The 14,789-nt window shown below is 35.9% G+C and overlaps 1 protein-coding gene across 1 annotated transcript in view; it reads left to right on the top strand.

The window, feature by feature from the left end:
* GABRB2 (gamma-aminobutyric acid type A receptor subunit beta2) overlaps positions 1 to 13,072 on the top strand; it is a 518,574-nt gene extending 505,502 nt beyond the window's left edge. Inside the window, exon 9 of the mRNA XM_089662981.1 lies at positions 93 to 13,072. Within this exon, the coding sequence (XP_089519107.1) occupies positions 93 to 440 (348 nt within the window). The 3' untranslated portion in view covers positions 441 to 13,072. The remainder of the gene's footprint in view (positions 1 to 92) is intronic.
* Positions 13,073 to 14,789: the final 1,717 nt, after the last annotated feature.

The raw sequence follows: 14,789 nt of genomic DNA, 5'->3' as shown, positions 1-14,789 counted from the left end.
AAACTTATTATCTTGTTATTTTTAAAATGTGAAAATTGATACCAACATATGAAGGTATAAAGGTTATAACTCTTCTTTTTATTCTTTCTCAGATGGATCCACATGAAAATATTTTGCTGAGCACACTTGAAATTAAAAATGAGATGGCAGCATCAGAAGCTGTTATGGGTCTTGGTGATCCAAGAAGCACTATGCTAGCTTATGACACCTCCAGCATCCAGTACCGAAAAGCCGGATTACCAAGGCATAGCTTTGGACGCAATGCCTTAGAACGACATGTGGTACAAAAAAAAAGCAGACTACGGAGACGTGCATCCCAGTTGAAAATAACCATACCTGACTTGACTGATGTAAATGCCATTGACAGATGGTCACGCATGATCTTTCCTGTGGTTTTTGGATTCTTCAACGTTGTCTACTGGCTCTATTACGTGAACTAAGACTAAAAGCCATGAAGTAGACAAGAACTGGATGTCTGTTCTGTTTATGTGTGAAACAAGAAGTGGGGCTTAGGAAAAAAAAATCAGGACACAAGCTGTTTAAAACACCTTAGTTGCTGGCACGTTTCACCATTCTGTATGTATAAAGTCTTTGAAGACTCATTAGAAGCATTATTACCTCCCATCTACTTTAGGAGTTCTAAGGTTGCTTTTATATACATGATAAGGCTTTTCCATGTGTGCATAAAAGTGTACTGAAGACTGACTCATACTTTACATGTTTGATAAATGCATATGATATTAACTATTCATTCTTCTTAACCCTTTATTCCAATAACAAGCTAACATATCTATTGCACCTACATTTGTTTTCGTAGATATTTTACTTGTATTGCTAATTTATTTTTTATACACATAAACTTGAACAATGTTGTGCCTCTTGTTGAAGTTCTTTACAATGCCAATGACCAATTTTTTGCAGTTGCCACATTTTATGTTTATTTTCTTAATACATTATCGATTTTTCATTTAAAACTACAATTAATTATCAATGAAAAATATCAGTTATTTTAGGCCATCACAATATTTTTTGAATATCATTGGCAATAAATGCATCAATAAATTAAATCCTCAACAAGGATTCAGATTATAGCACATTTTTTAATAAGACAATAGCAACAGCCAAAACTATGTTAAGCTTTTTAATTATATGCAACTAGCAACATGTGCCCATTCTAGAATGGGAAAGTTTGTAAAGCAGAGTGTAGTGTGAAAATAAAAACAATACAATATTTATAATACAATTATTGATACCTACCCTTACTTGGGGGGTAAGTTCAAAAGTATGACAAAAAGAATATGCAGTATATCTCTGCAGTACATGCACATTTGCCCACGTTTAAACAACATAAAGACCCAGTAAGTAAAGAAAAATACCTGCTGATCTACCAAAATTGCACTCAGCTCTTTAATTCCATAGGATTTTTTTACTGAAATTACAGGAAAGTGTGTCAGCCCTGCCTAGTTGTCATTTTAGCTCAGTTACAGAATGCTTCCTATAATCTCCATGACATAGCAAGTAGTTGTTCTGTAGACCAAAATTAGAACTGGGAGAGCTAATTGAACTGAGGTAACAGGAAGTATGCAGAGGACACAGCCCAGCTCTGAATTTATGACAAGATCAACAGGTGCTTTTGCACTTAGGAAACAGATATAATAAACAGCTTTTAAATTACTTTAATAGAGCAGAAGTGTACGAATAAGAGACTCTCATTGCTTGAAATATTAGACATACAGTTTAAAAGTAGAATGTCCTACATCATTCAGGAACTGTAATGTCCTACATCATTCAGGAACTGTAAATATGGTCTTTCTCTTTTAGTCGTTTTTCGTTAGTAGTTTGTTTTCAATGTTCCATGTCCATTTTAAGTTAAACAGTACTACACCGAAACATGTGGCACACAGCCTATATGCGGTGATTGCTAGTCTTGGTCATGGTATTCTAAAGGTGACTTGAAAATTGTAAAGTTCATAGTCCACTTCATTCACAACCATGAGATGCTAATTTATATTTTAATGTGCTTGTGGATCATATTGTCATGGAAAGCATGAATACACTGTACACTAGAATGTGGATTTAGAATTACCATAGGAAAAAATACAGAATGTAAACTCATGAATAGAATGTACATGTTGTAGCCAATCTGCTTCCTTAACCAAGTGCCACATTTATCAGCTTTGCCTGCTTTGTTGAGATAAGGGACTGTATCAGCTCCTTACATATTGCATGCTAGCATTATTAGAGGGCTCTGTGCATAGGGTACAAAAAGTTACAAGGGCAGCATAGGAAGACATCCTTTAGTATGATTCAGAATCACCTTATACATGCTTCCAGCTTACAGGCTAACTGCTTTCACCCTGAGCTTAGTTTCACTAAAAGATACAGAACGTGAATTAAGGTGTGCTATTATTTCTGTTTCTGTGCCATGTTAAAATATTCAGCAGGGATCAGGGGCAGACTGACAACTCATGGGGCCCCGGGCAATAGGGGATCATGGGGCCCCTGTGTCCTTTCCCAAACTCAAAAAAGCCTATGAAAAAGGTGCCAGGGGCATCTCATGGGGCCCCCTACTGACCCCGGGCCCTCGGGCAGTGCCCGAGTTTCCGAATGGTCAGTCCGCCCCTGGCAGGGATCTATTGCTACATTGCAACATGGGACATTTTTATGTTAAGTGGTAGGGAGCAGCATAAATAACTAGGTGTTAAAAGGTCTTTTATGAATTGTGCTAGGCTGTCACTTCAGCCACCCTTTGTTGAAAAATCACCTCTGGGTGTGGACTGCTTAGAAGATTCTCAGCAGATATTTAAATTGGTCAACACTTGAGTTTTTATTACTACTTGGTCTAAATGCACACAAACAATTATAGTTATCTACTACAACTATTATTATTACAATTAATTATGCTAAATTTGTTGTTATATGTATCACTAATCAAGTCTTATCGTTTGCTTAAAGGGAGTAAGATTTATGACTTACACATTTGTGTTTCATTTAATCTGAGCCAAGCTGCTGGGCACTTCCTCTGCCCCACTACATTGAAATGTATATAATTGTGTCCTCCTCCTTTCACATCACTTTCTTCTATTTGAAGTACTTGAAGTAAAATTGCCAATTTTCCTATAGGTTCTTTCTACAGTTAGTAGCATATGTGAAGCAGTAAATGCAACATTCACCAAATATTTACAGGCGATTAACCAGTTTCTCTAATTTATACCGCATCTACCAGAGAGTCACATACAGTGAAAATGTGGTAAATGTCACATTCACTGCTTTAAACTTATGTCCCTTAAAGAGTTATTGGCTTTAATAGGAGGACAAGAAATTGCAATAACATTGCCTATCATCATCTGTCTATTAGAACCTTAACACCAATCATGCTAACCTGGGTATGCTTCAAACACCCTATTAAGTTAGAGAAAATGTCTATTTTTTTAAACTCTTAGATCAATTGGATATTTGAAGTAGATGCAGTTTTGCAGGGCTGGCACAAAACGTTCTTTATTAGCAATTATCTAATATATAATAATGTAATATAAAAAGCCCAAAATTAAATGGGTGGGCCATGGTAATCCTTCTCACTATCATTATTATTCAGACAAGTCACAACTGATTTTCATATTTCAATAATACTAGCCCTATTTTGTATAATAAGAACATTTTATAGTCAAATATCTGTATATGCTAATATATTTTCACATGTAGTAATGTCTAGCTAAAGATTTCTGTATAAAAACCTGAATTTCAAGATTTATATACAGCACATTGATTATCAAGAGTGCCTATGTAATCACATGCTGCATTTAGCAATGTTGCTTGTAGTAGAAAACTGATCTAAAATTTTAGACCAAGGAAATATGCATTTTGCTTAGTTGATTCAACTCACAGCATCATATTGCTTTTTCCACATTTCAAAACAGACTTTAAAACACTGCAGATTCTAAACTCCAAAACTGGCAAGTTAAAAAAATAAGTGTATTTTTGTAAAAATGGACAGAAATATAGCAGACCTTAAAATACTTCTTTTATTAATCTAGGCTGCAATGCCCATATGAACGTCAAAGGAGAGCAGTTCCATTGAGAATAGAGACAATTTCATTCAGAATTTCTAGAGGCGACTTTGTTCTTTGTAAAAAGAACTCAGAGCCAATCAAAGTAATGACATTCAGAAACAGCCATATTACAAAGGAAACATGAAACATAATGTTGTCCTTAACATTCAGGCAAAACCAAATGCATTGTCAAAATGCATTGTGAAACTTTATTGCTAACAAAAATTGTTAAGCAAAGCGACAATCCAGCAAATAAGGTGTTTTTGAATGTTCAGAGGTCAGAAGCAGAGCTTAATACTTTTTCAGAGTATTGGTGGGTTTGCAACATATTGCAGAGCAATGTGCTGATGACCTTTCCAAATGTAAAGTTTAACTATGGACTATTTTATGGTACAGCTTTAAAGAGACGTGTTTGTAAATACATGTTGTAAATGACTGCTAGCAAGTATGATAGTATGCATTTCCAAATCTAAAGAACTCATGCATTATGTGTCTGTGAAGAATCCATGAAGAATGTTCTGTTTATATTCAATACAAATGCAGGGTATTATTGGGTAAATTATTTTACAATGTCTATAGATACAATCTTTTCTCATTCTTAAATATATATAGATATATAAATGTATGTAAAGAGGTTATATAATTCTAGAACATTTTTACATTGAATATATAAATAAGACACATTTATTTAATTTATGAAAAAAGCACAAATTATGTAGAAGCAAATTGACCAACTGCATAATACAGGAATCCCATTGTCCAATCATAATTTATTTATACTCAGTTTTAGAATGGGTATAAAATCCAGGCTCACATCTCAGTTAAGTTTCCAGTACTTGAATTGTAGCTAGGTGATCAATATAAGTATATATACTGTATCAAACCATGTATGTGTATGTGAGTGGTGGATGATCAAAGGAATAAGCCAATACCAATTTTTTATGGTTCAATAAATAAGAACTTTCCTTATGGTGAATGATTAAAGAAACCTTATGGTTATATCTTGTAAATTGGGCATTCTTGACTGCACTATTAAAGGGGTTGTGCAGGCAAAATGTGAAAAGATGTTAAGTAGATTGCTAACTCAAAGCTATGATGAGAGCAATGTGTTTGTCCCAGCAGCAATTTTGAACCAATGTTTATAGTGCTTTTGATTCCTGTCAAACTTGGTGCTTATTTCTTGCTAGTTCTCATGACTGGCAATGATAGAATGCAACAGATATATTTGGAGAAAACGTAGAAGGCTACAGACTGACACAAAATCCCTAAGGAAGAAATGAGTCACAAAGTGGCCCAATGGTATACTGGGGTAAAATTTAATATCAGCTTACATGCTGCCTGGTAAAGTTTTGTGTTGCTAATGCTACCGTGAATATCAGGGAAATGCAGTATATAAAAGCCAGTAAAGAACACATTTCTGTTGTTACTAAGGCACCTATATTCCCCCTATTCACTCCTGGCATTATGATAATACTCTGTGTCAGCAAAAGTCACATACTGAAAGTGCCTGGCACAACCTCTTTAATTACACAACAATACAATGTATATTAGTGATTTAGAAATCCCTCTGCAACGTCCATTAGACTAATCTTCTCATTGCTTGTCTCTTTCCTATTTTTTTATATCAATGCTGATAATCAGTGAAATGAACAATACATACAACTTCTTAAACTACCAAGAGAAGCAAAAATATGATGATTTTTAGAAATTAGGTTAAAGTGTTGTAAATAATACTTCACTGTAATTGTAGTGATGCTTTAAATTTTGCTATACCTGTACATAGGTCATATGATGTGAGCACCCATTAAAGCTAACCATTTGTAAATAAGATAAAGAATTTCTTAAGACATTTTTAAATTCTTATTTGTACTTAATAGCAAGGCAAAAATGATAACGTTCAGTTAAATTGTTCTAGCCTACGTGTAAATAACGAAAAGCGCTATATTTTATTTGACAATGGCTTTGTGTACTCACCTATGTCTGGTCTGCATAAAGAATGCTTTGCTTTAGTAACAAAATTACCATTTTGCTTGCATGTTTTTCTTTTTTTGTGAGAGCTAATGAAGAGGACATTATAAGCGGATTTAATATATCTTTGTAAGAAACTGTTTTAACAGTGGGATGAAAGCTGGTCTGAAATTTGTATGTCAGTGGGTAGAATCATAACAAATTATGAGAATAAAATATTTCCATCCAGTTTAACGGCTTCTGAATGTACAGACACTGAATTGTAAATGAAAATTCTAATATCAATTAGAATGAGCAAAAATATATTGACAATCACAAGAACAATATAACCCAGTAAAAATACAAAATTTTTAGGTTAAACTTTTTTTGGTTTGTCTTTGTTAAAGTTTATAGATGAGGAAAATATTATTCAGTTCCAATAGTTTAGAGTTAATCTACATAGAATTGCTAGTATACAATTGATTGGTTGCTGGATAACTTGAGAAAGCTTTCATTTTATGTTAAATGTAAGCAAAAACATATTTTTTCCATTTAGGGATGTGCCTTAATACAAGGTCAATATATGTTATATTTAGCTTTTGATTTTTTTAAATAAATATATGAAATTTGACTTTTGTTGGTAAATTACTTTTAATAGAACATCTGTATCAATTCAGCCACTTGCTGGCTGATGAGTTCTTATTTGAATCACATTACTCTGAAAGTAAGTCTATCTAATGTACAACATAATTGAGACCTAGAGAATAAATACACTCTCTCGGTCTCCCCAGATCTCCTAGGATCCTGGCCAAAGCTGGCTCTTTGGGCCAGTCAAGGAGGATGTTCCAACACAATCGTTCATCACTCCTCCAACCCCATGCTCAGCATAGTTTGAAGATGTGCTGTCAACTTTCTTCAAGAGATCTTGTCATATACTCCTAAGAGATACCAGGCTAACATAATATAGTGCCAATAAACAATAGGCTTTCCTAATAAGGCAGTAGAAAGATCAATTCAAAATGATTACTAATTCACTCTCCTACGTTACTACATTTTTCACATTGTTCTTTAGCATATTAAACAAGCCTAATCATGTGGAGAAGACATATGTCTTCGCATCAACTGAACTGAATAGAATTATTACCAGTACTACAATACACTTCAGAACCTTTTCACGTTACTTATAAGTAACAATTAAGCTAGACATTGTTTTAAGTAAAGCAGACTGCCTGCCCAGAATGTACAATTTCATTCAGGTGATGTTGGGCACCTGGCTAAATATGTCCTGAAATGCTTTTCTTGAAGGTAAGAATGTTTCATGAACACTACTGATCTTCCTAAAGAAAAGCACCGCAAGGTATGTTCAATATCAAATCTGTGATATAGTTCCTGAAGTGCACAGGCAATGTCATCATATACACATCATGATGCTATTCATTCCACATTTACAATCCAGAAGAGGAGTATGTAGCCTTTAAGAGAATAAGTATTCTTGTCTTCAACTTTACAACACATGAATAGATGATTGGACTGGCCATTTTGAACATAGTTATTCTTACATATTACTGTTAGTTTTCCTATTCCCTGCTTCTGTTGTGTGGAAATGCGTTACAACACTATTGAAAAAATGCAGTATAAATACCCTCCAGAGCAATAGTTCTCCTTGGGGAATGCAAGTGTCAAAATGATCAAATCTCTGTTGAATGCACCCTGATTGCTGCTGCATATGCAAAACTGATACTGCGTTCCCTAATAATCCCCTGTTTCTGTGTGGTGTATTTGGATAGTGCTATTTTTAAGCATGTAGGAATTCCTCGGTTCAATACCATCAAATCATCTAATTCCAGGGTCTATTTCCCACAGTGGGAACCCCGCAGAGAGATTGTTAAAACACACTTATAATCTTTAGACCAGTTATTAAGTTGCAGACCTCTCAAGATTGTAATTCCATATGAGCCAATATATTCAATACAGTAAAAGAAAAAAATGTAAGGCATTTATATCCGCTTTCACAGTTACATGGGATGGGAATCTTTTATCCTCATGATTTTTCAACAACTTCATTATATATTTTATTTGCATGTTTATAACATCATAATGATGCCTATTATGTTATCTATATTACTCATTACACAATGTGTCACTATTTAAGTGTAATTAAATTTGTTGTGGATGTAAAACAGTTCCAATATTTAGCTTTCCTTTTAACATAGACCATTAATTGCATTTATTTAAAATATGAATAAAAATGGCTAACAAAAAGTATAAAGGGCTTAAAAGTGACTAATTAAGCATTGCTTGGACAATACACAATCACAGTTCAGGCTATAGTATTTCACATTTTTTTTTAATTGCAAGGTTTGTAATCATTATACTATAACTATCCCACAAACCATGAAATTGTATTAAAAATACATAGAGGTTTCTCTGTTGTGCCAAACAAATGACTACATCAAGGAAACAGACTGCATGTTGTAAATGTATCCATGTATATGTTATAGGCTCAGCTTATAGAATTGCAGGCAATCAGCCTGATACTTTGGGAAATACTTATCTAAAGTGATTTTTCTATCTTTGCTAAACTTGACTTCTATCAACCAAGTTAGAAGTAAGGGCTAAATGTCTCCCAATTATATGCAGAAGCTTATTTGAAGTTAACTATGCCATTCCTCTTACTATCCTATCTAACTGTACCTGTGCATGTAGGTTGTTGTAAACTCTTTATTACATGCTTTGTCACATATAAAAGCTATGGATGAACTTGGTTTTTGTCCAAACCCAAAAGACAGCTGTCAATGTGCCAATGAGTTGCCAGCAGGAAATTGGTGATAATGATATCACGAGCATCTCCACCCCTCTTCATGCAGATGCAGAGCCCCCTCACATTGGCCTGTCACTTACACCTGCCGTCCAGATTTGGAGTAAACCGAGGCTCAACCCTAGTTACAGCTCACTAGCAGTTCCTAGAAAGCAGCTGTGAATCTCTGTGTAAAAAAATATACTTTACTTTCATTCATTTTAGCTTCTCTAATCTGTCATTTCCCCATTTAGTTTTTTTTTCTTTATTGGATAACAGCCAATAGAAAAAAAAATAGTTCCATCCAATCAGAAAATGAGGGATGGTATTGTTGTATCCAGACCAGAAAATGAGGGATGGTATTGTTGTATCCAGATCAATCATGTAACAGCAGACTTTACAATCAAGTGTGATTTCTGGCTTATACAGCTACAATCAATATATTGCTAGAGAACTGTGACAAAAGAGGGAGCGATAAAGAGCCCACAACAACCATTATGCATTCTATGAGTTTGAAAAGCTATATACTGCAACTTTAATGCTAAATTCTACATAGAAAGTTCAAGGTCTGATACAGTGAAAACGCTGTGGACTTTTCATTGTGCAAAAGTAAGCTGTCCTCATGCTGCAGTGCAGGTTGAGGGATTGGCTGTCAAAGAATGACTACGTGGAATGACATCCATGCGAAAATAACTATGGTGTACAGTATGTATTTTATCTGGGAATGTACAGTAGGCACTTGCCTGCATTTCAGCTTGAAAGTGAACCTAGGCTTTGTGCTGCATGGGTGACAGCTTTACTTTAATCCTTACCTCACCAAAGGCACCTAACCTTCGATAACTTTGATTCATGCCACTCAACTGGCTGTTCAGGCACCCACCCCTGTCATATAGGGAGGGATGAGAGTCAACTGCCCTGTGCAATCTGTAAGTCACAATTAGAAGCTTACACAGGGTTTCTTCTCTCCAGTCTTAACAAATCCTATGTGGGCAATGTAAATGTTCACTTAGTTTGTCAGTTATCTCTTACTGCGTTCACATCATAACTGGTAAGAAACCAGAAACTGTTAATGGTTCTCACAGTCTTAACTTAATCCTGAGTCTTCCACCTCTTATTTTTAATGAACCTAAAAGAACATAATTAGCAGATGATTTACTTAGAGAAAAATGAAAAAGATAACCCTGCTGTCCTGCAACTGTCTAATTATGTGCAACAAATAGTAAACAGAAATTTCAAGTGACCCCAAGTAGATAACTACCAATACTATCCATGAAAAGCTAAAGTCACATGTTGACAGGCTTTCTAGTCAAATGCTGTGTTTTCCATTCCATCACTTGCAGCTGCATTTGAATGGAAATTGCCAAGATTGACATGACAAAGCAGTGTTTGAACTACAGAAAATTTAAGTCAAAAGCACCTTATTAGGACATGCTGGGTCCAAAGAAATGCACGCAACTCAATGCAAAGCAGGTCAGATGCAGTCTGTGAGCTTCCATGTGTACTGCGCAATTAAAATTAAAGGAATTTGCTGACCTGTGTTTGAGGTGTGTTCCAAATGCATGTCCAAAGTAGGGAAACAATACCTTTCCGCATGAGCCCTAACTGCACTAAGTTAAAACATTTCCATGGAGATTTCCATAACCTGAGTTTTGTTTTTATAATCATCTAAATCCAGCTTTTATCCAGCTTATAGAAGGTGCACTGGGAGTGTAATTTCTTAAACATGCACTGTGTAACTTCTCTCTATGCATCTTGTATTGCCAATCAATTTCACAGCAGTTTTGAATCTGACGGATGCCCTGGGAGAAATATTTCACTGACAATTGTTTTCTGTATAGGAGAGACAGCAAGACATCTGCAGTGGATATGTTTGAAAATAGCTCTACTGCAACATAAGCAGTAATTCTTAAATAACCAAAAAAACGGTGAAGAGCAGTAGGGTAAACCAATTCACATCAGCAACGCTTAGACAAAAAAATGAAGTACTGTTCAGGTTGGCATTGTTTCTTGTATGCTCCCTGTGTGATACGCAAATATCTCTAGTATCAGAGTTCTTTCATGTGTCCACACCTAAATTAAAGTGTTACTAAACCCACAACAGTAAAATCAGCCTGTATATGCAGTAAAGCATGTTTGTTATACTCACTGTGGAACCTAAGGGGTTAATCCTCTGCACTTGGCAAAAAGGCCATTTGATCATGTCTTCTGTGCTTCTCCTCTTGTTCAAATGTCCACGTCTTATCTCCTGATAAGACAGACTGAATCCATAGCCACATGCTCAGTTTAGTGTGTATTTCTAGAGAGTTTATTTTTCTTGGGAGAGTACATGTGATCAGCACAGGACCAATCAGCACTGTCCAGACAGAGGGTCAGGGGTTTTGCATCCTCCTAGAGCAGAAAGAAAACTCCTCCTACAAGCTTTAACCAGTGCTCTGCTGAAGTAACAAGATTGCTCTAACTGCTGATGAGAAAAGGTATTTAGCAGTTTACATTTACTAAAAGAAGTGCACTTCCTTGTTCTGTGTACTGTGGGAGACCAGATATAGTGAATGCAGGGTCCTGGGTTTAGTAACACTTTAAGTACTACATTATGAGGACTGATACTTGCATACGTAACTTTAAAGTTCTTTCAACAGTGGGAATTTCTTGACTATTTGGTAACATAAAGATCCTGGGAAGCTAAGCCTATTCAGTATCACTGCAAAAAAGAATGTCCTAAATCTGGAATGACGCCAGAGAGAAGAGTCCCCGTGTATGTTGTTTCTTTTATCAGATCATTTGAACTCCATATATGGGTCTCACCCAATCAAGTCCCATCAAATTCTGTTTGACATTCTAGTACAAATGTTAAGCAATACTGTATTTCTTTTTTACTACAGAAGTGCTTCCATGCAATACACACTGTCATTTTTATAATACAGTAAATATAAAATAATTTAAAAGCAATCAAAAATGCTACAAAGAACATGTATTCCCTATACAATGTTTGCTTCCATCTTGGAATAACGTGATAAGCTTTGTATGTTCCTTTCTTCTGGTTTAGCAAACCTACTTCTTGACTTTGTTAATTAGGCTCCATTCACAACAGCACTTTAGGTCTGTGCAAATTGCAGTTGCAGAAATTTTCTGATGCCTGCCATTGCTGTGAGTGGCTAGTGCCAGCAGGAACCGTCCGGAGTTGGAACCATGTATGGGCAGGCTGAATGTACCAAGTTGATTGATCAACTGATTTGATTGGGTACAACTAGCCGGCTGGATTTTACATGGGATTATCACTAGCGGCTAGTATAGCCGCTAGCAATAATCACTGTCTTCTCCCAAGAAGAATACAATGGCTCTGTGGGAGGGATTCTCCTGTCAACACTGTCTCTGTTGATGGGGAAGTCAAGCAAATTTTTTCCCCGCAACCCTTGGTATAAAAATCCGTCATTATAATTAATGGGGCAGGTGGCTGCACCTAGCCACTCACAGCTGCAGGAGGAATCAGAAGATTCCTTCCACTGCAATTCGCTCCAGCCTAAACTACCTGTGTGAATACAGCCTTATTGTTGCTCAGATTGATCCATCTGCTACCTTTTCTCTGTGGTGCAATCTGTAACAATTTTGACCAATGTACAGAGATGGACAAATCTGATCGCTATACCATTTTGTGTAGGCCATATTGTGTTGGGGACAATAAATGTGGTTCTGCAAGAACCTCATATATTCACTAGTGGTGATATTATTAGACCTCATTGTCCATTCCAGAATTTTTATATCCAGGCATATATATACAAAACATTTCTTTTGTCTAAAGTGACTTTTCTTGGCCAATAATTAGCCTGTTTATTGGCAGCTTTACTTTTAGCATTAAAGTTTATGCAATAATCATACTTTATCTCACTAGTAAACAGAGGTATTAAGTGTTTTCTAAATATGTTTAGTACCTGAAAAAGAAGGAATTGGTTTACATCCACATCGCTTTGTTGTATGAGCAATCATTGGCCTTACTGTTAGCATTTTAGCCTTTCTTATATGCACATAATGCAGTTTATTTTAATGTTTTGGGACTGGAAAAAGAAAATGGTAACTAAATATTGATTTAGTGCTCATTAAAACAAAAGGCAGCCAGCCTCATATGGCACAAGGTTGTAAACATATGATTGTAAATGAATAGCGCATAAGAGATATTTTCTTGAATTTTATTGCAGACAGTTGCAGCATGTAAATATATAACAATGTTGGCTAGTGTGTAATTCTTGAAATCAAACATATAAATAAAGAAATAAATTACAAGTGATTCTGTGTTCTGTCTTCCAAACTTGGTCACCTTGGCTTTATATGTGATACAAAATTGCAATGTTTAGATTATAATGAAACAATGTAGAGACTCATGATGTCATTACCTATTAACGAGCATTTAGAAGTCAACCATTTTGGTGTCTCAGCAAAAAACTGCACAGAGTTCAGTGCTCTCAGCAATTATATGTGATTGAATTCTGGAACTCACTAATTTGAAACAAATAGGTTGCCAGAGAAGTGAGACAGTTGATTTGCATACGTGATCATGGTAAGTGACTCAAAGTCTTGAGGATCTTATATCAGTACAATATCCAGTCAACGAACCTACCTATTTATATTAGAGTCTAGTATAGGTTTTCTTTTAGCATGCCTAACTACTAGGTTTTAAAATAGTGATTCCATGTTCCACATGTTCCAATATACTGTATGTTCAACTGGCCAAATATGTAATTACTGACTGACCTGTCCACTTTGATATTGAATAACTACATACAGTATCCACATTTGCATCCTTGCCAATGTTCTGAAACAGTAAGTGAACATGAATGGCCTTGTCAATAAGTTGTGAAAAAAATCATTATAGAATGTGTAGAACACATACAGTTCGGTCCATATATATTTGGACAGAGGCACAATTTTTCATTTTTTTCAGGTATTTACCAAAATATATTCAAGCTATAGTTATATAATGGATATGGGCTGAAAGTGCACACTCTCAAGTTTAATTTGAGGGTATGTACATCCAAAATGGAGGAAGGGTTTAGGAATTCCAGCTCTTAAGAGTAGCCACCCCCCCCCCTTTTTCAAGGGACCAGAAGTGATTGGACAAGTGAATCAAAAGCTGTTTCATGGCCAGGTGTGGGTTACTCCTTCGTTATTTCTTCATCAATTAAGCAGGTGAAAGGTCTGGAGTTGATTCTAAATGTGGTATTTGCATTTGGAATCTATTGCTATGAACCTACATCATGCGATCAAAGGGGCGGTCCATGCAAGTGAAACAGATCATTGTGAGGCTTCAAAAATGAAACAAATTCATCAGAGAGATAGCAGCAACATTAGGAGTCGCCAAATCAACAGTTTGGTACATTCTGAGGAAAGAAGAATGCACTGGTGAGCTCAGCAACATAAAAAGGCATGGATGTCCACAGAAGACAACCGTAGTGGATGATCGCAGGATCCTCTCTAAAGAAAAACCCATTCACAACATCCAGACAAGTGAAGGACACTCTCATGGAGGTGGGCGTATCATTGTCAAAGTCTACAATCAAGAGAAGACTTCACGAGAGCAAATACAGAGGGTTCACCACAAGGTGAAAAACATTCATAAGCCTGAAGAACAGAAAAGCCAGATTAGTCTTTGCCAAAAAACATCTAAAAAAGCCAGACCAGTTCTGGAAAAGCATTCTTTGGACGGATGAAACTAAGATGAATCTGTACCAGAATAACGGGAAGAAAAAAGTGTGGCAATGGCTTGGAACAGCTCATGATCCAAAGCACACAACGTCATCTTTAAAACATGGTGCAGGCAGTGTGATGGCATGGGTTTGCATGGCTTCCAGTCACTCCAGGTCATTGGTGTTTATTGATGTGACAGAAGACAGAAGCAGCCAGATGAATTCTGCAGTGTTTAGAGATATACTGTTAGCCCTGATTCAGCCAAATGCAGCAAAGTTGATTGCACGGTGCTTCATAGTACAGATGGACAATGATCCAAA

This window comes from Staurois parvus, unplaced genomic scaffold (assembly GCF_062004578.1).
Source record: "Staurois parvus isolate SC_StPar_1 unplaced genomic scaffold, SC_StPar_1.0 ptg000006l, whole genome shotgun sequence".
Taxonomy (NCBI): domain Eukaryota; kingdom Metazoa; phylum Chordata; class Amphibia; order Anura; family Ranidae; genus Staurois; species Staurois parvus.
The sequence above is the reverse complement of the archived record's forward strand: the minus strand, read 5'-3'. Positions and strand labels throughout refer to the sequence as shown.